Consider the following 26,571-nt stretch of genomic DNA (forward strand, 5'->3'; position numbering starts at 1 on the left):
CTGGCTACCCCGGCAGCGGCAGAGGAAACTTTCCCGTCCAGGACTCCCTTTCCCCAGCCATGACACACAGTTAGCTTTGCCCCCTTTCATTGGAGCAGCCAGTTCCAGCCACGGGTTGGACAGGGCCCTTCTGGTCCCGCCTTCACTTGCCGGAGAAGGAAACTGAGGCTCCAGGAGGGGAGGGGCCGGAACAGAGACCAGCTTCCCCGACAGCCAGCCGCGTGCATCCCCGCGAATTCGGAGAGCCCCCACGTGTTCGCAGCCCCCTCCCACCCCCTCGGCCGGCCCCGCCCTCTCTCCCGGCGCCTTTTACCTTTTTCCACCAAATCCATCACGGTCAGGCAGCCGGGGCCGGGGTCGGGACCCGGGCCGGGCGTGCCGGCGGGCGAGGGTCCCGGGGAGGAGGCGGGGGAGCCGCTGCTGGCCCCCTGGCTCCGCCGCGCTTTGCTCTTCTTGGAAGACATGCCAAAAGCGCAGGCAGGGCCAGACCGGGACTAGACCCGGCCGCCGGCACAGCGTGAGCGCCGAGAAGAGCTTCCTGGGCAGAGGTTGTGCTGGCTCCGCCCTGGCTCCGCCCCTGCCCGCCCCCCGGAGCCTAGCAAAGATTGCCAGAATGGCCGCGAGAGCAGGCTTTTCCCCCAGGTCCGCAGCCTGCCTCATCTCGGGGCGGAGTCGGCCTGAAGCTCGGGGACACCGAGCCGGGATTCAGGCCCAAAGGGAGCCGGGGACCGCCTGCCCACCCCCCCACCCCAGCGCCTGGCTTCAGAGAGCAGCTAAGGGAGGGCAGGTGTGCGGCCGCGCTGTGCTGTGCTGCGCTGCTATTCGGAAGCCTACGGCAGTCCCCTGCCCCCGGCAGCGCGGCGGAAGGCTGGGCTGATAGTGGGCGCTATGTGGCGAGGTCTGCTGGGTCCGGGGCCGTCGCTGCTGCGGCTGCAGGGCCGGGGGCCGCGGCAGCAGCCGCCGCAGTGGCTGGCTGCCGTCCGTACGCTGGCCGGCGGCCTCGGCGGCCTGCGAGGCGAGCTCGACCGCTTCGGGGGCATCACAGTACGCTTGGGCCAGCTCCGGTCCGCGGACAGCGTGGACCCGGCCACCTTCCGGACGTGGCTCCAGGGCAAGTGCGACGTCCCCTCCCCAGCTCATCCCTCCGCGTGCAATCCCGGCGTCAGTCTCCCCATCCGAGCCACGGGGCTTATTAACCTCCATCTCCAGTGCGCTAGATGGGGGGGGGGGGGGGGGGAGGGTCTTTTAGAGGGCATCAAACAGGTGCCACGCGCTGCTTTGTCAGCCAGAAAGCGCTCCCAAATCTCGGCCGGAAGTTGTTGAGCCGGGCTTTGGACCTCGTACTCCTGGGCCTTCCCTTACCCTATCGGGCGTGTCGCAGGGGGGAGCCGCAGAGGGCTTGTTCCCAAATGAGTCTGAACCACCCGGGGAGAGGCGGGGAGGAAGGGCCGGGAACAAAGCGCAGAACTTGGAGTCCGGAAGACCTCGCTTCAAATGCTACTTCCAATACCAGTCGGGGGCAGGGCAAGGGGAAGTCGCCGAAACTTTTCCTAGCCTCAGCTTCCCCACTTGTAAAAAGCTGTCAAGCTTGCCAGAAGCCGCCTGGTTCTCGGCGCTATTGCCTTTACTCAGGGATTCCTCCTATCTCAGCACTGGGAATACAAGTTTCTACCGTGGGAGCCGAAAAAAAATAAAGGAGAGCCGGTGAAGAGCAAGCCATCCGGCAGGGGGCGCTGTAGAGACGAGGGCGCGGAGCCAACCAACCAAGGGCAAAAGGGTGCTTGCAAGGTGGAAGCTTCCAGGGGAGAGAGGGTTGCTTGGTCTTGGACCCTTCCTTGAATTGCCAAGGATTTTGGTATTGCTACAAAGCTTGGTCTCAGAATTCCTATTGTATACCGTCCCTATAGGAATCCAGACTGGAACCCTGATTTCCCAGTGAATAATTTCTTCTACCTGTGCAGTCAACGCTTTCTTTCTCTTCAACCTAAAATCTAAAGTCCCTAAACACTAAGAGATTAACAGTGACTGGCCCAGGATCACCCAGCCAATTTGTGTCCAGGCCAAGCTGGAGCCTGATTTCCTGACTCCAAGGCTCCAATTTCTCCTCTCCACTCCCCCATGTTTCTTTCTTCCTTATCCCCACACTGCCCTCTCCAATGACAAATTCTAAATCGAACCAACCAAGGTCCCTTGTACTGAGCCCAAAGCTGGGGGCTCAGAGCTAAGCAATCGATTCAGCCATCTGCTTTTTTGTACCAAGAGGGAAAGGAAGACCAGAATCTAAGGGTCCAAGGTCACAGGGATGGTAACAGAAGCAGGATTCAAACCCAGATCTTCTGTCTTTATAATAGGCATAATACAATTTACTAATACTTTATATGCAGCCATAAGTGCACTCTACCTTCTCACCCTTTGAATTGTAACAGTTAAAAGGACCAATAACCGATGTTTGATAGAAGGGAGATAGAGAAAGTCTATGTGGAGAGTCTCTCCAGCACTCCCCTGTGGCCAAATATACACTGGGAGACTTTAAGGGGGTGTCACCTCAAAGCTGAGTGACCTGGATGGTCCTGTGGGCAAGGCTTCCCTATAAGAGGAGGTATACGGTATCCCAATCCCATCCTGAATAAGGAGAGGGTTCACACAAACCTCCCCCCAATCAGTTAAATTCACAGCTGGTGCGCCAACTACAGGATGGAGGCAGCCAGACCAAGCTGTGGTTCCTCTCTCCCTCCTTGTCTCTCAGATGACTGTTGAATGGCTTTTTATTATTCACAAATCAGGGATTGGGGAAAGGGGTGAAGGGCAGAAGGATTTTGGGGTTCCCTCTTCGCTCTTGCTATGGGGTCCATCACTTGGGTGGGATCCCTAGTGGTTCTCACTTCTAAGCTTCTTCTCTCACTCCTGTTTTTCGATTTCTATTCTTTCCTATAATTGTAAGGTTTGACTGAAAAAGGGTCTCTCAGCAAGGTTGGGTAATGGGAGAAGGAGAGTAAGAGATTGCTCCCAAAATGGAGTGTCCAGACTTAGCTGACTCAATGGTTGAAGTTGAGATGCGACAACGGAATGGCTTTGATCAGGGAATCAGGGTTTCAGTTTCCAAAAGAAAGATCCTCAGGAAGCCCTCAGGGCTGAATCTGAGCTGAGATGTCCTCCTCCTCTCTCTTCCCAGTCCTCTGCCTGAAGCCCTCTCCTCTCTCTCTTCCTCAGAGAAATTCCCAGAATCCTCTCTGGTTGCAACTGTCAGCAACTGCTTTGCACAAATCCCATCCTTACAGTATCTGCATTTCCCAGGTAGCAGAAGGGGCTGGCATCTCCACCAAGCAGGCAGCCCTCAGCTGGGGAAACTTTCCTTTAACAAATGTATCCCATCTACTAATACCACCATCTGGGATTTAAGCTTCAGCCTAAATAAAGCATTATATAGACACAGAGTTACATGAAGGCCAATTCAGGGTATCCTTGGCCCAATTTGAAAATAAAAGGGGGTGGGGGGTGGGGTGCAGCTGGGTGGCTCTGGCCGGAGAGTCAGACCTAAAGAATTCTGAATTTCATGTGACCCTGGGCAAGTCACTTGACCCCTCCTGCCTAGCCCTTACTGTACTTCTGCCTTAGAACTAATATACAGTACTGATTCTAAGTCAGAGGGTAAGGATTTTTTTTTTTTAAGAAAATGAAGGACAAACAATAGCATTATATTAATAATAAGCTTACTAGTTTATATTAAAATTTATAATAGAAACAATGTTCATAATATTTAATAATGCTAGCAAATGCTAAAAATCATATTCTGTGGGCAGCTAGGTGGCAAGCGGACTGAGCTTGGAGTCAGGAAGACTCAACTCAAATGTGGCTTCAGACATTTACTAAGACATTTACTAGTCCACTGATGTTAGGTAAATCACCTTACCCTGTTTGCCTCAATTTCCTCATCTAAAATCAGCTGGAGAAGGAAATGGCAAATCACCCAAGAAAACCCCAGATGGAGTCATGAAGAGTTGGACATGACTGAAAAACAGCATAGTATTATATCAGTATTATCCATAGTATTATATATATATAGCATATAATATACTGTATTGCATTATGTAATATATGTGACATTACATGAAATTAAACTACCAATATATTGTTACATTAACAATATGTTCCACATAATATAATAATAAGATATATACATATATCCAAGTCATTTCTAACTTGGAGGGTTAGATAGAGTCTTCCATGTCTTCCAACATGCCCCAATAACAGACATTCAAAGGAAGAATGTCACAATGTATAACAAACTAAGCCAGCAACTGAGCAATCTAGTTACTACCCCATTTCTCCCTCCCAGAGATCTATATCTCAAATCAGAATTAAATAAGAAAGCCTTCCCATAGAATCTGGTCTGAAGATATTACCTGGGGAGTGGACCCTAGTGTAATCTCATCAGAGGAGAAACAGAATTTTAATCTATTCCCTTAATGAGAGGTCTTTTTGTCCTTTCACCACCCACCTTTCCAAGGGGTGACTTTTCCCTAGAGCCCAGAAAGGACTTGAAAGAAAATTATTTGTAGAGACGCTATAAAAGAGAGTTTTTATGCTTCCTCACACTTGTGCGGGACATGTGGAATTTACCCAAGAAATATAGTCTGCTATAGGTTCAAGGATCCTAGTGTCAAGAGCGAAAGGAAACGTAGAGGGCATGGTGGCAGTGTGTAAAGATTAATTAGGCAGCAGCTCTATGCCAGGCCTTATGTTAAACGCTAGAGATATGAATGTGAAAAAAAGAAGCATAGTCCTTGCCCTCAAGGAATTTACAGTGTAAGGGGGGGGGGGGGAAGATAAGCTGCAAAAGAAGGTTGAAAAGTGTGGGGGTGATAGAGGAGGGGAAAGGAGGTGGTAAGAAGTCACAGAAATCCAGAAGAGCATAGCTGGATAGGAAATGAGAGATCTGTCCAGACCCCTTTCTTTTAATGGAGGAGAAGTTAATGAAATTCATTAGGAGAAGTTTATTTTCCACATGAGAAAAGTGAGCCAGGGAAGGGAGGGTGGGGTGGAGTGGAAGGACACTTGCTGGGCTCCTGGAGGAAGTAAGGAGGTGTCCATCCACTTGAGAAGACCAGACATAGATATATAAAGGAGAGGGATAAAGATTGGGCCTGTGATTCCATTGTTAGAGGGAACCATCCGGGTTAAGAGATTTCTTCCTCCAGCTCCAACTTCTGGCCTTAGAGCTATCTTGGGAGGAGATGGAACTTTCCAGGGTCCCACAGCCAGGCTGTGTCTAAGGCCATATTTGAACTTGAGTCTTCTTATAAATATGACTTTAAATTGTTTTGGGTTTGAGTCAGCCTTGCCTTGCTGTTGTTATAAAACTTTTAAAAATTATTTTAGGTATCAACCCTTAAAGGATTGGAAAATAGAGATTATTTTCAAAGACTAACACCACCATTCCTCCCTCACAAGACAGCATTTTCACCCTCTTTGTTTCTTTTTACAAAATTTAGATACATTCCCTGGGAAGTTCTAAAATACTTTTGTCTTATTGAAAATAGAGAAGTATGGGAAAAATTATTTGAACTGATGAAAAGTGAATTCAGCAGAATTGGGAAAACTAGATATACAGTTATAACTGTAAAAAGAAGAAAAAGTAAGACAAAACCAATCAAATATTGTGAAATCATAATAGCCAAACTTAATCACAAAGGATAAATGTGTATATCCTCACCCCATCCCCCACTTCTTTGCAAAGATGGGGAACAATGGATGGGGAATATAGTATATAATGTCAAACTTTACTGACCCATCAGTTTCTGAAGCAGCCCCCTTTTCTTCTTTGTATTTAGAGATGGCCCTCTGGGAGGGTGAGAGTAGAGAGGTATGTTGGCAAATGCAGGTCATTCAAAACAAAAGATTTTTTTTAAAGTTTTATTAAATTGAAAGAACACCACCATAAAACTGAATGCTGTTAAATTAAGTAGCCAAGCTTGGCCTCAAGGGAAAACCGTAAGCAAGTCTAAGCAAGTCCCGCCCTCCTTTCTTTCCAGAAGTAGGGGGTCTGTGGATGTGAAACACTATATATAGTATAGAATTTTTTTTAATACATTGGTTATACTGACTGGTTCATTTTCTCTTTATTCTTTACAAAGACATGTCCTCTGGGAGAGCAAGCAGGGGGAAGGAGACATTGGGAGATAAGAGGTCATGTGAAAATAAAATTTAATTTTAAAAAATGTAATACTTTTGTTTCATCCTTTTCAATTTTAGCCTCAATCCAGCAATGGAGAGCAGAGGGCAGAATAGCTATCTGGCTGCACGTTCCCATCTCCCAAAGCCAGTTCATAAGCCCAGCAGCCTCCCTGGGCCTCCGTTTTCACCATGCAGAATCTGATGCATCCTTGATGACTCTGTGGCTTGGGGAAGGGCCCAGTCGCTTGCCAGGATATGCCACCCATCAAGTAGGAGTTGCAGGTCAGTGCCCAAGCTTTGCATCACGTAGAATGCTTCTGGGAGCTACAATTGCCCAAGAAACAATCTCTATCCAAGGAACAGTTCACAGAATTTCAGAGTGCAAAAGGCCTTACCAGGGATTTGCTCTCCACTAGAGAGGTGGCATGGGTTTGAGGTTGGAAAGGCTGAATCCAAATCCAATCCTGACAGGACAGTGGAAAGAATGCTGGATTTAGAGTTAGAGGGCTAGAGTTCAAATCCTGACTTTGCCACTTTAATCAACCAATAAGCATTTGTTAAATGCCTACTGTGTTACTGTGCTAAATGTTGGGGATACAAAAAGAAGCAAAAGACGGTCCCTGCCCTCAGGGAGCTTACAATCTAATGGGGGAGACAGCAAGCAAACAGCTAGATATATGCACACACACAAATATATAATACCTAACAATCTATTATAGATAACAATATATTATATGTAATAATATAGATAACATTTTATAAAATATATAATAAAATATATACAATAATATTACATAGTGTAGTATAACATTTATTTTATAGATGACACATTATAATAATTATTTTATGTAAAAATAAAATATCTTCTAAATATTATGAGATATAGATTTATATGTAATATTATAAATTATAACATATTTTATATGTTTGCTTGTTGTCTCCCCATTAGATTATGAGTTACTTACTGTATGTATATGTATTGTGTGTGCATATACGTGCCACATATATGTGTATATGTAATACACATACATGTGTGACCTTGTATATAAATGTGTACAAGATATATAGAGAGTATTCTATAGATACATAATGTATCGTATTTTAACTAAGAAATAATAGAGGGAAGGCACCAGAAAAGCAGAGCCTTAGTATCCACATGCCCCTTGGCAAGTTTCCTAGGCTTTCTGGGCCCCACTTAGGCATATGTAAAATGAGGCGTGTAAACTAGAAGACTCTGAGGACCTCACTAGCCTAAATCTCCAATCCTACCTCTGAGACCTTGGGCCAGTCAACTGACCTTTGTAGCATCCATGCTCTCACCTCTAAAGTGAGGCCTTCTGAGCCCTTTCACCTTGAAATCTCTGATCCTGAGATCTCTGGCCTCCTGCGAGAGCTAAGTAGCACAGTAGATAGATAGCCAAGGCTGGATTCAGGAAGAGCTGAGCCTGAATACAACTCTATGACCCTGGCAGAGTCGTTTAAACTCCACCTGCCTATTTCCTCACCTGTAAGGTGTGGATAGCAAAGCCCCTACCCTGCAGGGTTGCTGTGAGGCTCAAATGAGGTTATAGGTGTTACTTGTATGTGGAAGGTGCTTAATAAATGCTCATTTGCTTCCAGAGGTAGCCCATTGACTTTTGGAGAGCCTTAACCTCTAGGAAGTCTTTTCTTCCTGTGAGAAAAAGGGGGCCCCATCAGAACTCATCTAACCTTTCTCTATAGTTCTTTCAGATGTTTGGATGCATCTCCCCAGCCTCATTCCAGCCTCATCAAATCTCTTTCCCAGACCAAACAGCTCTCCTTGCTTTGGCCAGTCCTCCTATGGCCTGAAATCCCCTTGGCATCCCGTTTGGCTTGCAGAGCCCTTCATGACACTCCCTCCTCCCCCCACCTTCCCAGTCTTCTTACATCCCACCCCCTGCCCAGTGGAGGCTGGGATCCTGGGGTCCCGGTCTCCTACCTGGGCATTTCCAGTGTCCCTCTCCTCTGCTTGGACTTCGTACCCTTTCCATTTCCCCCTTCTGGTTTCCCTGGCTTCCTTCAGTTCCCAGCACCCCACCCCACTCCCCCACCCCCACCCACAAAGCTCCTACCAGACCCCCTTAATTCCCGTGTCTTCTTAGTGCTCTTCAATTCATCTCGTCTATAGATCCTAAGTACACAATCATTGGCATGTTTTTCCCCCACTAGATTGTGAGTCTTTCAGAGCAGGAGTTGTCTTTTGCTTTTCTTAGGAGGGGTTTAAGCGACAGTTATTAACTGATTGATTGACTAATTAACTGGCGGATTAATTGGGCCCCCTCCAACCACACTCCCTTTCAGCTGTTCTCAGCTCACTCAAAACTGCAGTCACTCAAAAACAAAACAAAACAAAACAAAAACTGAGTCACTCAAAACTGAACATTATACTCTGAACCTGGATAGAGTACAGACATTGTAGAAGCTTTGTAGGCTGTGTTAGGTCAGAAGCTTTCCTACAAACCCTTGTCTGGTGTCTCCAAGGCTACCGTAGCACAGTTGATCCTTTATTTGATTTTTATGAAAAAGAAAACTTGCCCGTGTAGGAACCATCATTTGCAAGTCATGCTTTGAGCATTGCCAGGCCCTGAAGAAGATGCAGAGAGAAGTAGATCAGCAACAAGCCCATGCCGACCCAGTTCTCTATCAGACGGTCGCTTTGGACCCACGCAGATGGAGCTGGATAGAGAATGCTTGCATTTAAAAAGAGAGTTTGAAAAATAAAATTAAAAAATAAAAGAGAGTTTGCTTCCTAGATTCACCAATTGGCAGAATGCTAAGGGAGGGAGGCATGGGGTGGGCAGGGAGTGTTTTTGACACAGTGGCCCTCTTAGTGTAGTGAATGGAATATTGGACTTGAAGTCAAGAAGTTTCAGGTTCAAATCCTACCCCAGATACTAGTTGTGTGATCCTGGACAAATCAGATAACCTCTCCCAGCCTCTGTTTCCTCATCTGTAAAATGAGGGGTCCCTTCCAGCTCTATGAAAGCCCTTGACTGGAACCATCCAGTCTAATCTCATCATTTTATAGTTCTAGAGACTGAGGGGTAAGAAAAGAAAGTGACTTGCCAAAGTTGACACAGGGAATAATAGGTAACTGAGGTAGAATTTGAATCTGGATCCTCTGACCCAGAATAGAATATTTTTGCTACAAAAACCTACAAGTGAAATTAGTCACTGAACAGAGTTGAGATTCATTGATTAGCTTCCAAGATGTATAAAGTGCTAGATTTATAACCAGGATGTATGGGTTCAAATCCCAGTTCCATGTCTGTGACCCTGGGGAGGCTGTATTAGGTTCCTGACAATCCTGTGAACCATAAGTTAGAGAGATGAGAGGCAGAGCGACAATGATCAGAGAGCTGGCCTTGGGGTCAAGAAGATCTGAACTCAAATCCCACCTTTGTGATCCTGGACAAGTCATTTATTTGTCAGTGATCTTAGCAGCTCTCCAGGAATGTAAGTTTCAGAGAAGATGCTGACCCACATCAATGGGGTAATTTCTTCATCCATAAGCCCTCCCTCTATTGGTTGAATCACATTCATTCCTCTTATCCAGTGGCACTTGGAAATGATAAGAAGGAAGCTTTTTCAGGGGTGCCCCACAACTTCTTTGGGGCTTTTTGGAGTTTATCTGATTCTCTTTTCTAAGATAGCTAGCTTATCCTATTATGGCTTGTTTTGGGTCCTCCTTTTGGGAGGCTCCCTGTTTGGGGGGAGATCCCCGTGTTTCAGGGACCCAGAGGAACGTTTACTTGGGACCTCATGGTTCATAGGGTCCTAGAATGATATACTTAGGGATGGAAGGGCCCTTCCAGATGATCTAGTCCAACCCTTTAATTTTACAAGTGAGTAAACTGACAGAAGTTAATAATTTTCTCAAGATAAAGCAGGTGGGATAAATGGCAGAGCCAGGATGTGAATCCAGGCCCTCTTACCCCAAACCTGGCATTCTTTCCACTTTCTCCCTTGAAAGTGCAGGAGTCTCTATAACTGTTAGAAGGCCTATTAAGACCAAACTTTCCTTCTAAAAAGGAACATCTGATTTTCTTTTTCCTTTCCCCCTCTTGGATCGTGGCAGGCCAGTGCCAGCTCCAAGATGAGTAGTCACCTAGGAGAACTTTGTAATGTGATATCTCTGCCTAATCGTGCAGCTGGGAATTTGGGGAGTAGAAGAAGCTAGGTAGTAATATGTTAATGAAACAGGGTGACTAGGTGGCACTGTGGACAAAGCACTGGGCCCAGAGTCAACAAGACCTGAATTCAAATGTGGCTCAGACACTTACTACCTATGTGATTTGGGGCAAGTAATTTAATCCTGTTTGCCTTCACTTCCTCATCTGTAAAATGATCTGGAGAAGGAAATGGCCAATCATTCTAGGATATTAGCTGTGTGACCTTGGGCAAATCACTTCACCCTGTCTGCCTCAGCCTCCTCATCTATAAAATGAGCTGGAGAAAGAAATGGCAAATCACTCCAGGAAGTCACTCCAGTATCTCTTCCAAGAAAGCCCCAAAATGGAGTCATAAAGAAGCAACTGAAATGGCTGAACAGATATTAATAATGAAGTACAAAAACATGTCTAGGTCCTGTTGTCCTTTTACAAAGTAAGACATTCTCCCTGGTGAAATTAGGAAGGAACTTGTCTTTTAGTGGGGTCAAGGACTGACCATTGCCTCTGGTAGCCCTTACAAAAAAGCATGTGATCCCTGAGCACCAACCAAGAAATCTGATTCTTAACCAGTTACAAAAGAGTTGAAGATAGTCAAGGAGTGTGACCCCTGGAAGCAGAGAAGAGAAGCCACCACTAATTCCAAGGAAGAATAGCCCTTGCAATTGGTAGCTGATCTGTAAAGAGGACAAGGCCCAGAGAACTGCCCAATTGACCCTTCCAGCAGAGATGCTTCATCAAAGATGCTGAGAGCAAAAAAGACTTCAGGATGCCATAGCTGAGCATGCATTGGCTTTGCCAGGTACATCCCCAACACGGGCACTTCTTGATCTATGCATAAGCAAGGTCACAATTACTGTGAATGATGAATCCTTTGAAGTAGAGGCACTATTCAGACTCTTCCCCTTAGATTTCTATTCATCCGGAACCAATGACCACATTTTACCTAATTATAATTTCAAAGAGGGTAAATTCAAATATGCATGCTTCCCAGATTTCATTCTTCACACTGATCAGGTCCTGGTTGTAAGCTAAATTGCTGTCCGCTCTTCCTTCTGATGCTGTTCTGCTGGCCAGTATGTCCTAGGTTTGGGAGGGAGGGGAGGATGTTTTGTAACTTCTATTCTAATTATGCCATCTTAGGAAATGCTTTTGTTTTGACAGAATTGTGTCTTTTAGTTGCCTATTAAAGGGAAACTCACCAGTGGGGGCTCATGAGCTATAGTTTTCAATGTAAAACCCCATCTTTTGCAACATCTGAGAGTAATCACCATGCTGGGAACCCAAAATACAAACCCAGAAGTGTGGAGTTGGGAAGTAACCTGAGAGGGAAGCTACATATGTGCTAAGTTTGTCAAAGTAGTAGTCGAGTTCTGTTTGTGTTCCTTTTTCTCCTCCTTTCCATGTTTTCAAAAATATTTTATTGCTGCTTTTTAAAAAATGTCTATCACTAATTCACCTGCGAGGCATCCCCACCCACTGAATAGACATTCTCCTTTTTAACCAATAATGAGTTTTAAAGGATAGCTAAGAAAAGAGGGCATTCTCTACCCAAGCCTCTACCTGCCTTGCTGGGAACCACTCTCTTCAGTCCATCATTCAGTGCACAAAATGGATGATCCAGTAGAAGAGAAGAATTTTTCTTTAATCGGAGGATTGGGTTTGAATCCCAGCTCTGAAACCAACTCCCCACGTGACTTTGGGCAAGCTATGTCATTCTCTGGGCCTCTCTCCTTATCTGAAAAAAGAAGGGCTCAGAGTAGGTGATCTTTGAGATTCCTTCTAATTCCATCTAATTGAATGTAAGCCCTTCACTACTGCCCTGTTAGGTGTGTGAGGCTGTGGGGGTATGCCTAGCACACTGCTGTCTCCTGGGCATCGGCCCGGATCTCCCATCTCCACCTAGGTGGGAATGGGCCCAGCCTCAGTAATTACTGGATCGGTACCAATAAGCTGACTGAAGTTGCCTTATGAAGTGATGTTCAGTACAGGCTGAGTCAGCCTCATGGAGTGGGGTCGATTCAGCCCTCACAGAACTCATTTTTGTCAGGATTCCCATCATTCTCCCAGGCTCACTTAAAATATCAAAGTCATCCGTGATGCGTTCATTTCCCACACTTCCTGAATTTATTCCGTTATTCCCTTTCTCTTCTCGATTTTCTCTTCAATGCTCAAATGCACCGTTCTTTTCCATGGGATGCCATTGTAGTTTCAGCCCTTGGTCCCCGTTGCCTGGAGTATTGCCATAACTCCGCTAGCCTGTGGCCCCTCTTCCACTCACCCTGTCTCATACACTCCTATCAGACACGGGATCCCTTCCGCCGCTTTCCTTTGACCCTATTACTCTGCTGCTCAAACCCACTAATGATGCCCCATCACCCACAAGAGAAAGCCGAAATTCCTCAGCGTGGCCTTTGAGCATCTCCACGACCTGATAACAGATTGGCATGTTGAGGACCATGAACTCCAGTTCAGTCACTGTGCGACACTGCACGGGTCGCCTAACGCTTGTCTGCTTCGGTTTCCTCAGCCGTCAAATGGAGGTAGTAACAGCGCCTGCCTTGCACGGTTGTCATGAGAACCACGTGCAATAGAATATTTTAGAGGCCTCAGACTCTATGGGAATGCTTATTCTCCTCCCTCCCCTCCCTTCCTGCCTGCCTCAGAGAATATGTAGGATTGGAAAAGACCGTGGAGTTCCAAACCAAAGCCTCTGATCTGTTCGTTTCCCCCAAAACTCACTTGGTATTCTCACAATTGTCTTTTAGGAATGGCCTCCTGCCAGGGCCTCCCACAATCCTCCTCAGCCTTCACGTGCAGCTAATGTCCAGGTTCCTCCCTGTGGGGAGGCTTCTTCTTACCTGACCACCTCCACCCTTATTCCAGAAGCCACATGCTAAAGTACAGCTCTTTATACCTCATGGAATTTCCCCTGGACCCTTGGACGAGACCAGCCAGTCCTCAGACGGATGAAGGCACTCCTTGTGGCATAAGAGGAAGCCCCAATGAAGTCATGGAATTACCATCATTATGCCGCATTGACCCATTGTTGGCACCGATGACCACCCTCAGAATCTAGTGCAAGCATCGTTCATAATGAGAACAATGGCCCGATGCCAGCTTCCCCAGGGCGTCTGCCCAAGCATCCTCGCCTCCTCACCGCGTTAAGTCACTGAGCATTTCGCAAGGTCTGTTTCCCAAAGATATCCACAGGGCCTGGCCAGACTAAATGCTTCTCCATGGCCTTCGTCATGTTTCTTTCATACCCTTGGCAAGCTGTCAAGTAGATGAAGAGAATTTCATTGATGGAAGCTCCCATGCGAGGAAACACCATTCACCAGTGCAGGTCAGCAACTTTTCTGCCACTGATAGCCCAAGATTAAATGAGCTGCCCAGCCAAGTCATATCAAAGAGTTCAGGCTTCTTGGCTCCAAGGAGAGTTCCTTATCCACTCTATAACTAACACTAGCCTCGTCCAAATCCCAGACTTTCTGCCACCTGTGTTAGCTTGTGAAAGACCATTCCCACCCCTCACCTCAGTTTCCTCATCTGTAATACAAGGAAGATTGACTTGACCAGGGCTTCTTCATCTTTTTGGTGCTGCAGACCCCTTTAGCAGTATGGTGAAGTCTTATAGGATTATAAAAGAAAACAATTACATTGAATTAAATGAAATTATATTGAAATAAAGACTTCCTTTTTTCCCATCCAAATAGGCAGATTCCCTGAAAGCTCTCCATGGTCTTCCCTGCACCAAATGAACTCTCCAGCCTATCTCTTTAACCCTAACTCCAGCTTTGTCAGTCTGTGGGCCCCTTCCTTAGGCCATCCCAGAGGCTTCCTGAAGCTGGCTAAAACTGTCCGGTGAGAGGCCTGGTGGCTCCTTTTCATCATGAGCATCTGAACACCAGAAATCAGCAAACAGGACAAGTCATGACTTTGTTTTCTTAGTTGTTTGAACGTAAGAAAATAATGAAGGGAAGTGTTAGTAACGCAGATTAAACTTTAAAATGTATAATGTGTACTTTCTTTTTTTTTTTTCTTTTCTTTTTTTTTAAACCCTTACTTTCCATGTATTGGTTCCAAGGCAGAAGAGTGGTAAGGGCCAGGCAATGGGAGTTAAGTGACTTGCCCAGGGTCACACAGCTAGGACATGTCTGAGGTCAGATTTGAACCCAGGACCTCCTGTCTCTGGGCCTGGTTCTCAATCCTCTGAGCCACCCAATTGCCTCCTAATGTGTACTTTCTCCCCTAGAAAGCTGGTTGTTAAACATTTATGAACATACCCCTGATCCTGAACCTCACTGATCTTATTAGTTTGTACCATTTACTTGACTCTTGCCATGTTTTGCATTATGTTGTTAATTATTCCTCTGTGTGGGTGCACATTTGTTCATGAGCCCTTTGTGTGCCTTTGCTACCCTCATCATACCAATACAGTCCCTCTTATATGCCGTGGGAAAAGCTCACTGACAGACAGAGGCCACCTCTATCTTACAAGCTTGATGGATGGCTGTGGACACCGGGAATCCATGCTTTTGATTTCTCCGCTCTCGGTTCCCTGGTGGGCGATCTATGAAATTGGCCTAGATGCTGTCCCGCTCAGAGCATCGAATAGCTCTGGTGCCCGGGAGAATATCTGACACCGCTCCACGGACAGCCTTGGCTTCTTCCATCTGACCATGCAGCAGCCAGCTCTCCTGTGCTCTGTGACTAGAGCTGCCGAGGACCTCCCTTCTTGGCCTACGTACAGGGGTGTGAAGCCCACCCTCGCCCTAATTCTAAACTCTTGAGCTTTATAGGTGGGAGCGACTAAGACTCCCGCCCCAGACAGTGGAGCACCCAGCTCAGGAAAGCTTTGGTTGGTGGGTGGGTTTGATTTGAAGGTTTGAAAAGATTAAGAGCTTAAAACTGCACCAAGATTTTAGGTACATATGGGATCCTTGGGTTCTAGATTTAGAAGAGGGACTGAAGTCAGAGATTATCTAGTCCAGGAATTCCCGGCCTGTTTTTTCTTATGGACCCTTTTGGCAATCTGGCGAAACCTATGTAGTGTTTTTAAATAACTGAAGGAAGGTTCTAAATTTGAATTAAAAGTGAGTGAAAATAAAGCTAGCGTAGCTAGGTAGCACAATGGACAGAGTCCTGAGCCTGAAGTCAGAAAAGTTTCACCTTCCTGAGACCTCAGATACTTTCTGGCTATATGACCCTGGACAAGTAACTTAACCCTGTTTGCCTCAGTTTCCTCATCTCTAAAATGAGCTGGAGAAGGAAATGACAAACCCCTCTAGTATCTCTGCCAAGAAAACTCTAAATAGAGTCATAAAGGGTCAGACATAACTAAAAAACAGCTTAACAACTGAACAACCCTCCCCTTCCCTCCATTCCCCCTTCCATTCATCCCAAAAGCCCCTACTAAAGCTCAGTGGAGCTGAGAGCAATTCTCCAATCCCTAAACTGTGGTGGGATCATCTGGAATCCGATATGTCCAGGACAAAGGAGTTCCAAGAGATTTATTCCTTTACTTCTTGCACTCAAGACCCTTATTCTTCTCCCCTCATCTCTCAGCCTTGCCCCACACTGAGCCTTGTTTTCTTCAGGCTAAACATCCCCAATTTCTTCATCCAGTCACATGATGGGAATCTGAGGCCCTTCAACACCCTGGTTACAGTAGCCCAATGATGTCCATAGCTTACCAACATCTTTCCCAAAATGTGGTGCCCAGAGCTGAGCGGTCTCTAGGAAGTTTGCTAGTATAGTGACACGAGTCAGAGCATTTGGGTTCAGATCTCACTTGTAGGTTATGCCTGCATGACCTTGGAGAAGTCCCTTCACTTCTCAGCCTCAGTTTCCTCACCTGTAAAATGAGATGGAGAATCCAATATCTTTGCCAAGAAAACCCCCAAATGGGGTCACAAAGAGTTGGACATGCCTAAAAATGACCGAACAAGAGGAGTTTATCAACGATGTCCAGTGCTACAAAGAATTTAAAAAGGGGGGCATCTGACCAGAGGCCATTGGCTTCGGCTACAAGAAGGGGACCACAGATCTCTGGAAAGCCTCTGAGCAGTGCAGCTGAGGCAGAAGTGTCTTGTCGCTGCAATCCCTTGCCACATGCAGCCAGGAGTGAGTCGTTAGCTTTGAGATCAGGACCACCAGGGGGAGCTCGCATCTTGAGAGCTGGTTTTTCCCAGTGACCTCTAAACTGGATCCTCTAAGGGGGCGTCTCCATCGGAGTACGTTGTTGGCACCATTTCCTTCAGGAAAAGACAAGAAGGCAAAGTCAAATCGGATATAGAGTGTGTTTTCTCATGAATAACACACAATTATTCATCTTTCAGTGGTTTTTTAATTACTTCAATAAATTTGTTATGAAACATTAAAAAATTACTTGAGTAGTACAAAACTAGGTTGTTTTTTTTCTTAAAGGGGAAGCTGTTTTACACAGTACAGCACTGGCCTTGCAATCAGGAAAGAACTGTATTCGGATCCTGGCTCCAGCATTTATAAACTATATTACCTTGGACAAGTCATTTAACTTTTCTGAGCCTCAATTTGCTTACCTGTGAAATAGGTATAATACTTGAACTAGCTAGCTACCTAACAGGGCTGCTGGGAATGAAACAAATTTTTGTGTTATTTTCTTTTAACCTTCCATCTTAGAATCAGCTCTGTGTTTTAGCTCTAAGGCAGAAGAGCAGTAAGGGCTAGACAATGGGAGTTAAGTGACTTGCCCAGGATCACACAGCTAGAAGTGCCTTCATATTAATCTTTTAATGGTACTTTTAATTCTGAACATATTACTTTACTTTCCCTACCAGAGAATAACCTCCTCTACCAAAGATTACAAAAGAGGATTGAGAGAAGAAAATCCAACAAAACTAACCAACACTTCAATCCAGTCCAACAGTATATCCAGTGGTCCATATCTGTGGTCCTCCATATCTAGTGTTCTTCCTACTAGACTATACCACCAGCTCGATTCACCAAATATATTAAGTATTAAGCGCTTGCCAGGTGCCCCTAGGAGCAATATGAGGTCAGATAAAATTCTGGGCCTCTCCTAGTAGAGTAAAAGCTCACAAAAAGGGAAAGAGTTGGTTCTAGAGGCAAGAAAGTCTCCCTCCATGGCCATTATTGGGGTTAGGGGTCCTACCTTCCAGAATCTGTGTGAGGAATTGATGCTGCTTTAGAAAGGGGAGGGCCTTCAAGGCTAGCATTTTCTCAGACTCAGCCTCCAGGAAGACTTGTTCAGATGGGCTGTATTGAACCAGAGTCGGGCTTGATCCTTGACAGCCTTTGCTTATTCTCTTCCTCACAGAGCACCTAGCTTCTTCCTTCTGCTGCTGGTCCTATATACCGTGAAGAGCTGATTCACATTCCCCTTACCTGGCAGCAACCCTCTCCTTTGGAGAGTGTGGACAACTTCTCATCAGAAGGGCTCCAGAGATGGAGCGGTGGAATTGTCTGCCATCTTTTCTCCCCACCCCCATGGGGAAACTGACGTTTTCATTTCATAATCATGGTGAATCCACGTTCACTCGGAGGAAAGGGCATCCTCTGCCAGCTTTGTGCCAACTTGAATCCCTGCCTGGGATTCAAGGTAATGGAGAGTCTTCCTGCAGGCTCCCCCAAAAAGGGGCAGCTACTCAGGAGAGAATTCTAAGAACTTGGTACCATCCCCTCACTGGATTCCCAGAGTTGTTTAGTAAGAGCCTCACGGTGATTACAATGGGAGCAGGTACCCTGGATTGACTTGGGGGGCCTTGCCACCCACCGTGGGGAACACAATCTGTTTTATACAGGCTAGGTTATAAGAGTTATAGCAACCAATAATAACAATAACTAGCTTTTACATAATACACAATTATATACCCATAATAAAGTATTATACATAATAAAAGGCTGCAAAGTGCTTTGTAGACTTTATCTCATTTATTTATCACAGTACCCTGTAAGCTAGATATTATTATTGGCCTCATGTTACAGATGAAAAAATTGAGGTTGTGAGGTCAAGTGATTTGCTTGGGGTCATTTAGCTTCGTAAGAGGCAAGATTTGAAGCCAGATCATTCCGACCCCAAGTTCAGCACCACAGAGGTCGACCCCAAGATTTCATTGGCCCAGAGGATTAGAGGCCAAAAAAAAAGCCAAGTTGGTGGGAAATACGTGTTCCTGAAGTATGGTAGAATTCTCATTGCCATGCCAAAAAAAGTCTTTCTGATCCAACATTTTCATTCTGGCAAGTGCAAAGAACAGCGTCTGTTTTTAGTAAATTGTGTTTTAATCTTATTGTGAATACATTTGTTTTTATTGAATTTTATGGTCCATGAATGTTGTGAGCCAGGCCCGACTCGGCCAATTCCAGAATAAAATGAGTCATCAGACAGTTAACAAGTATTTTTTTAAGCACCTACTATGTGCCAGGCATTGTTCTAAGCACTGGGAATACAGAGAATAGCAAAAGACAGTCCCTGCCCTCACGGAGCTCAAAGCCTAAAGGGGGAGACCACAGGTAAACAATTATGTAACAACAAGATATAGAGAGGATGATTTGGGCAAAATTCAGAGGAACAGGGCGCCCACGTTAAGGGGGATCGGGAAAGGCTTCTTGTAGAAGGTGGCGTTTCAGCTGGGACTTGAGGAATCCGGAAGATGGAGAGCATTCCAGGCCTAGGGCAGAACCATGAAAATACAACATTCAGGAAGGATACAGCTTTGCCTTTGACTGACTTGTCCTTAAGCCACCGTGTCAGTGATGGCGAACCTTTTTAGAGAGAAGTGCTGGGCCCCAGCCCCATCCCAGACCAAATGCTGTGCTGCACCCCCAAGACTGTGTGCCGTGCCCCTCCCCCCACCAAATGCTGGGTGTGCCCTGTCCCCCATTACCCCTCACAGGGGGAGAAAGCTCTCCCATTGGGCTGCTGGGCGGAGGGGCCAGTGACGTGAGGAAGGTTCTCAGCAAGTATAGCGAGGGGGAGGGGAGTGGCACGAGCATTCTGCTCCCTTCTAGCTCTGCCACCTGTGAGCTGCCCACCTTACCCACTATGTGCTCCCTTTGGCTCCTAGGCATAAGGGCCAGGGATGTAAAAAAAATGTCATCAGGTGCAGGGGAGAGGAGGAGGGGAGCAGCTCCGCCCCGCTCCCTCTGCCTTTCTGGTAACAAACTGTGGGTGGGGGAGGAGCAGCCATGTGCCCACAGGAAGTGCTCTGTGTGCCATCTTTGGCACCGGTGCCATAGGTTTTCCATTGTTGGTCTAGCCCAGTGATGGGCAAACTTTTTAAAGAGGGGTTCAAAGGAAAGGAAATGCTCATCTGTCAGTCTGTTTCTCTTTCCAAGTTTCATTGTATTGTATCCTACTCATTGTATATGTCAGATGAGGAATAATGTCAGCCAGATAGAACATTTCAGGGGGCCACATCTGGCCCACAGTCTGTAGTTTGTGGTCTAGACCAATACATTCCAGGATGCCTTCAATCCCTTTAATGAAAAAACTTGTCTAGCCTGTGTGGGGAAGATGTCATTCCTATTACAATGGCTATTTTTCAGTGTGTTCTAACCCTAAACTCCGTTTATTGGATTGGTTTTAGATAAACCTGGTCCAGACCAACCACCAAGGATACCCTGGGGGCATATAATGATGAATAAAATGTTGTCTCTGCTCATTGGAAGCTCTCAGTCTATTGTAGGGAAAACTTGCTCACAGGTTACCAAGATAGAAGGAAGCATGTGAGGAACTGGAAGAGGCATACAAGCATGATGGTGGAGGAGCTCTTGAGAATGGAGGTGGGGAAAGGTAGGCCAGGCATAGAGAGACCAATGGAAGGAAAGAAGGAAGGGAGGGAGAAAGGGAAGGAGGGAGGAAGGAAGAAGGAAGGGAGGGAGAAGAGGAGGAAGAAAAGAAGGGAGGAAAGAAAAAAAGGAGGGAGGGAAGAAAGGAAGAAGTTAAGGAAATAAGGAGAGAGGGAGGGAAGGAGGGAGAGAAAGAAGGGAGAAAAGGAGGAGAGAGGGAGAGTAGAAAGAAGAAAGGAAGGGAGGTAGGAAAGCAAAAGGAAGGAAAGAAAGAAAGAAGAAAGATTGGAGTGATCACATGATGCTGCTTGGAGAAGGTGAGATTTGAGCTAGATCTCAAAGAGTGATGAAGAATTTGGGAGAGCAAAGAGCTAGATGAATTTACATGTCATTTTCCTTAATTGTGCTTTGCCCCCAACAGGTGCTGTATTTGATGAAGACACTGGAAAAATACTGGTTGTACAAGATAGAAATAAAGTAAGTGATTCCTTTGTTACAAATGAACTCTGAACAATTAGATTATTCTAGGGGACAAGAAAATAAGTGTTTTATATTTATGTTGCCTAAGATATCACTGCCCTCAAATTATAGGATTAATAAAGAGATATTTTAAAATATTGATCAATTAACAACTAATTAAGTGCTATTAAGTACAAAGCCTTGTCCTAAATTCTAGAAGGAAAAATGATGGGAGCATGGGGAGAACACAGAAAAGTCCTTTCCTTCAAGGAGCTTACCGTCTAATGGGGGAGACGACATGTAAATAAACAGGTCTGTGTGTACCCCACACATGACAATGATCTCTAACTGTCCTTAGATTCTATTCCAGAACTGGGGCTTCCTTTCTCATACTACCTGCATTAACATTGGCATGTCAGGCTGGTATTCCCAAAGGAATGGCCATGTGGTTACTATTGAACTCTGTCAAGGTCCTTAGATAAATTTCCCCTGTAGCTTCTGAGCCCCTAAGGCATTGCTTCCCATACACACAAAATCAGTTATGATAACACCATTGACTCAAATATGAAACATTTATGAAATGGCAAGGCAAAAGCAGAAATAACCAGTATTTACTCAATAGAAGAAAAGAGGAATAATCAAAGTTAGAAAAATCCATGAATGAGCCTAGTTCACATTCTCCCAACAATTCACAGAGTGTTCTGGGGGAGAAATGGGAACACACAGAAATCTAGCGGGGTGGAACAGAAATAGGAAAATTTGTGCCAAGGGAGGACAATTCATGATTCTGAATGGCAGGACTTTATGTCCTAGATCTCTCAAGAAAACACTCTACACCAAAGTTCACTGCTTTCTGTTCCCTTTCTGTCCTAGTCTCTCAGGCCAAGAAAAGCTGCTTCTCTGCTTCTCTCAGGTTCCTGAAGCAATGATAAATTCTTTTAGCACTGTGCCACCCTTGCACAAGACTGAGAAAATATTGTGCTCTTTCAGTGACACAGAATTCCCCTAAGTTAGAGAATTGCCAAGCTCTCAAATATTCTGGAGGGCTCAGAGGAGTTTCTCCTGCTCAATCTGTAGATAGTGTTAATGACCACACAGTCTTTCCTTAGTGTGGCAATTAAAATTATTATGCAAAATGTTAAATATTATATTTATGAATATTTTATTAATAATAAACAGAGACCTAATTAAAAGGTTACTAACCAGCGTGCTCCTAGGAACAAAAGAGGGGGAGAAAAAGAGAAAGAGGGAGAAGTTACAGCCAAATATAAAACGATAACGTGACCACGCAAACATGGAGACGCAGGAGAGATTAAAGGGAAATTTGGGAAAACTAAGGATTTATGGGGGATGAAGTCCAAGGTTCAAAATCTCCATTTATACATTAGCCAGCTCTTCACATAGCAAAGGATTGTCTGTCCAGTCATCTCTCTGTAAACTCTTATCTCTTATAGCAAAGCAGATGCAAAACCTATCTTTCTCCTCTTTTTCCCTTTCACCAGAGATGGCAAGATAAGAGAATAAGAATAAAAAAACCCTAGAGATCCTCTGTAGCAAAAAGAGAGAGGAAGGAAGGAAGGGCAGAAGGGAGGGATTTCTTTGCTATAGAGACCTTGCAGGGGAAACTCCTTCTTCTAATGCAATACTATACATTTATTTATTTATTCATTTATTTATCCATTTATTTATTTGTTTATTGATTTATTGATTTTTTTTAAGCCCTTGTATTTCGGTGTATTGTCTCATAGGTGGAAGACTGGTAAGGGTGGGCAATGGGGGTCAAGTGACTTGCCCAGGGTCACACAGCTGGGAAGTGGCTGAGGCCGGGTTTGAACCTAGGACCTCCTGTCTCTAGGCCTAACTCTCACTCCACTGAGCTACCCAGCTGCCCTGATTTTCTTTTTTAGAAAAACTTTTTCCATGGTTACATGATTCATGTTCTTACTCTCCCCTCCCCCCCAAAGCCCTCCCCCCTCCATAGCTGGGGTGAAGTTCCACTGGTTTCTTCATGTGTCATCCATCAAGAGCTATTTCTATATTATTGATAATTGCACTAGAGCAGTGATTCCCAAAGTGGGCACTACTGCCCCCTGGTGGGTGCTGCAGTGATCCAGGAAGGTGATGATGGCCACACTTTTTTTTTTTTTTTTAAACCCTTGTACTTCGGTGTATTGTCTCATATGTGGAAGATTGGTAAGGGTGGGCAATGGGGGTCAAGTGACTTGCCCAGGGTCACAGAGCACACTTTTTTTGTATTAAATTCTATTCTGAGTTCAATAAATAGTTTCATAATTTCCAGGGGGCACTAAGTAATATTTTTTCTGGAAAGGGGGCAGTAGGCCAAAAAAGTTTGAGAACCACTGCACTAGAGTGATTGTTTAGAGTCTACATTCCAAATTATGTCCACATCAACTCTTGTATTCAAGCAGTTGTTTTTCTTCTAGGTTTCCACTCCTGTAGTTCTTCCTCTAAATGTCAGAAGTGCTTTTTTCCATAAATCCCTCAGAATTTTCCTGGGTCATTGCATTGCTACTAGTACAGAAGTCCATGACATTCCATTGTACCACAGTGTATCAGTCTCTGTGTATAATATTCTCCTGGCTCTGCTCCTTTCACTCTGCATCAATTCCTGGAGGTCATTCCAGTTCACATGGAATTCCTCCAGTTTGTTATTCCTTTGAGGACAATAGTATTCCATCACCAGCATATACCACAATTTGTTCAGCCATTCCCCAATTGACGGGCGTACCCTCGTTTTCCAGTTTTTTGCCACCACAAAAAGCGCAACTATAAATATTTTTGTACGTCTTTTTCCCTATGATCCCTTTGGGGTACAAACCCAGCAATGGTATGGCTGGATCAAAAGGCAGGCAATCTTTTAGCACTCTTTGGGCACAGTTCCAAATTGCCATCCAGAATGGTTGGATCAATTCACGACTCCACCAGCAATACATTAATGTCCCAATTTTACCTTATCCCCTCCACCATTCATCACTTTCCTTTGCTGTCATTTTAGCCAATCTGCTAGGTGTGAGGTGGTACCTCAGAGTTGTTTTGATTTGCATTTCTCTAATTATTAGAGATTTAGAACACTTTCTCATGTGCTTATTGATAGTTCTGATTTCTTTATCTGAAAATTGCCTATTCATTTCCCTTGCCAACTTATCAATTGGGGAATGGCTTTATTTTTATACAATTGATTTAGCTCCTTTTATATCTCAGTAAGTAAACCTTTGTCAGAGTTTTTTGTTATAAAGATTTTTTCCCAGTTTTTTGTTTCCCTTCTGATTTTGGTTGCATTGTTTTTGTTTGTACAAAACCTTTTTAATTTAATATAATCAAAATTATTTATTTTACATTTTGTAATTTTTTCTAACTCTTGCTTGGTTTTAAAATCTTTCCTTTTTTTAAAACCCTTAACTTCTGTGTATTGACTCCTAGGTGGAAGATTGGTAAGAGTGGGCAGTGGGGGTCAAGTGACTTGCCTGGGGTCACACAGCTGGGAAGTGTCTGAGGCCAGATTTGAACCTAGGACCTCCCGTCTCTAGGCCTGACTTTCAATAAACTGAGCTACCCAGCTGCCCTAAATCCTTCCTTCCCAGAGATCTGACAAGTATAATATTTTGTGTTCACCTAATTTACTTATAGTTTCCTTTTTTATATTCAAGTCATTCAGCCATTCTGAATTTATCTTGGTGTACGGTGTAAGATGTTGATCTAAACCTAATCTGTCCCGTATTGTTTTCCAATTTTCCCAGCAGTTTTTGTCAAATAGTGGATTTTTGTCCCCAAAGTTGGGCTCTTTGGATTTATCATAGACTGTCTTGCTGACATCACTTACCCCAAGGCTATTCCACTGGTCCTCCCTTCTGTCTCTTAGCCAGTACCATATGGTTTTGATGACTGCTGTGTTATAGTATAGTTTAATATCTGGTAATGCTAGGCCACCTTCCTTCACAGTTTTTTTCACTATTTCCCTTGATATTCTTGATCTTTTGTTCTTCCAAATGAATTTTGTTATAGTTTTTTCTAATTCAGTAAAGAAGTTTTTTGGTAGTTTTATAGTTATGGCACTAAATAAGTAAATTAATTTGGGTAGATTGGTCATTTTTATTATGTTAGCTTGTCCTATCCATGAGCAATCAATGTTTTTCCAATTGTTTAGATCTAGTTTTAATTGTTTGGAAAGTGTTTTGTAGTTGTGTTTGTATAATTCTGTGTTTATTTTGGTAGATAGATTCCTAAGTATTTTATATTGTCTAGGGTGATTTTAAATGATGTTTTTCTTTCTAATTCTTGCCACTGCAATGTGTTGGAAATATATAGAAATGCTGATGATTTATGTGCATTTATTTTGTATCCTGCAACTTTACTAAACTTGTTGACTATTTCTACTAGCTTTTTAGTTGATTCTCTAGGATTTTTTAAGTAGACCATCATCTCATCTGCAAAGAGTGATAGCTTGGTCTCCTCATTGCCTATTTTAATACCTTCAATTTCTTTTTCTTCTCTAATTGCTACTGCTAGTGTTTCTAGTACAATGTTAAATAATAGAGGTGATAATGGGCATCCTTGTTTCACTCCTGATCTTATTGGGAAGGCTTCTAATTTATCCCCATTGCATATGATGCTTGTTGATGGTTTTAGATATATACTGTTTATTTTTTTTAGGAAAGGTCCTTCTATTCCTATACTTTCTAGTGTTTTCAATAGGAATGGGTGTTGTATTTTATTATTAATTGTTTCTATGATTTGTTCTTTAACTAACAGATTTTGAAGAATCATATTATTTAATTTCCAGTTCGTTTTTGGTTTGCCTCTCCATGTATCCTTGCTAATAACTATTTTTATTGCATTATGATCTGATGAGGTTGCATTTATTATTTCTGCTTTTTTGCATTTTTTGCCATGTTTCTATGCCTGTACATGGTCCATCTTTGTGAATGTTCTATGTGCTGCTGAAAAGAAGGCGTATTCCTTTTTGTCCATATTTATTTTCTCCATATATCTATTAACTCTAATTTTTTCTAGGATTTCATTTACCTCTCTTATCTCTTTCTTATTTATTTTTTGATTTGATTTATCTAGATCTGATAGGGGAAGGTATAGGTCTCCTACTAGTGTAGTTTTATTATTTATTTCCTCCTTGAGCTCTGCCAGTTTCTCCTTTAGAAATTTAGATGCTATACCAATTGGTGCATACATGTTGAGTACTGCTATTTCTTCATTGTTTTTATACTGCCTTTCATCAGGATGTAATTACCTTCCCTATCTCTTTTAACCAGATCTATTTTTACTTTGGCTTTGTCAGAAATCATGATTGCAACTCCTGCCTTCTTTTTCTCTGTTGAAGCCCAATAGATTTTGCTCCAGCCTTTTATTTTTACTCTGTGTATGTCTGTCTTCCTCCTGTGTGTATCTTGTAGAGAACATATGGTAGGATTTTGGTTTCTAATGCACTCTGCTATTTGCTTCCGTTTTATAGGCATGTTCATCCCATTCACATTCAGAGTTATAATTATCAACTCTGTATTCCCAGACATTTTGATTCTCTGCCCTTGTCCTGCCCTTTGTTCTTTCACTATTTCCTTCTATATCAGTCTTTTGTTTTGTAACATAAAAAGGCCAGTCATGAATGTTTGATAGAAGGGAGAAAGAGAGAGAGTCTGTGTTGGGTGTCTCTTCCAGCTCTCTCCTGGGGCAAAATATACACTGCGAGACTTTAAAGGGGTGTCACCCTGAAACTGGGTGACCTGGGTGGTCGTGCCACCCCACAGGAGTTGGGAGTGAGGGTTCCCTATAAGACAAGGTATGTTGTACCCCATTCCAATTTTGAATAAGGACTGGGTTCACACAAACCTTCCCCCAATCAGTTAATTTCACAGTGAGTGGTCTGGCTTCAAGATGGAAGCAGCCAGATCAAGCTGTGGTTCCCTTCTGCCTTGCTGTCTCTCAT

At 44.2% G+C, this 26,571-nt stretch overlaps 2 protein-coding genes across 2 annotated transcripts in view; one reads left to right on the forward strand and one right to left on the reverse strand.

Annotated features, from left to right (window-relative positions):
- Nucleotides 1-509, reverse strand: part of SPATA5 (spermatogenesis associated 5) — a 195,919-nt gene extending 195,410 nt beyond the window's left edge. Inside the window, exon 1 of the mRNA XM_044681102.1 lies at nucleotides 314-509. Coding sequence (XP_044537037.1) covers nucleotides 314-464 — 151 coding nt within the window. The 5' untranslated portion in view covers nucleotides 465-509. The remainder of the gene's footprint in view (nucleotides 1-313) is intronic.
- A 5,718-nt stretch (nucleotides 510-6,227) lies between these two features.
- The window catches only part of NUDT6 (nudix hydrolase 6), a 38,724-nt gene continuing 18,380 nt past the window's right edge, over nucleotides 6,228-26,571 (forward strand). The window contains exons 1-2 of the mRNA XM_044680688.1: nucleotides 6,228-6,456; nucleotides 20,578-20,633. Coding sequence (XP_044536623.1) covers nucleotides 6,387-6,456; nucleotides 20,578-20,633 — 126 coding nt within the window. The 5' untranslated portion in view covers nucleotides 6,228-6,386. The remainder of the gene's footprint in view (nucleotides 6,457-20,577; nucleotides 20,634-26,571) is intronic.

This window comes from Gracilinanus agilis, chromosome 6 (assembly GCF_016433145.1).
Source record: "Gracilinanus agilis isolate LMUSP501 chromosome 6, AgileGrace, whole genome shotgun sequence".
NCBI lineage: Eukaryota > Metazoa > Chordata > Mammalia > Didelphimorphia > Didelphidae > Gracilinanus > Gracilinanus agilis.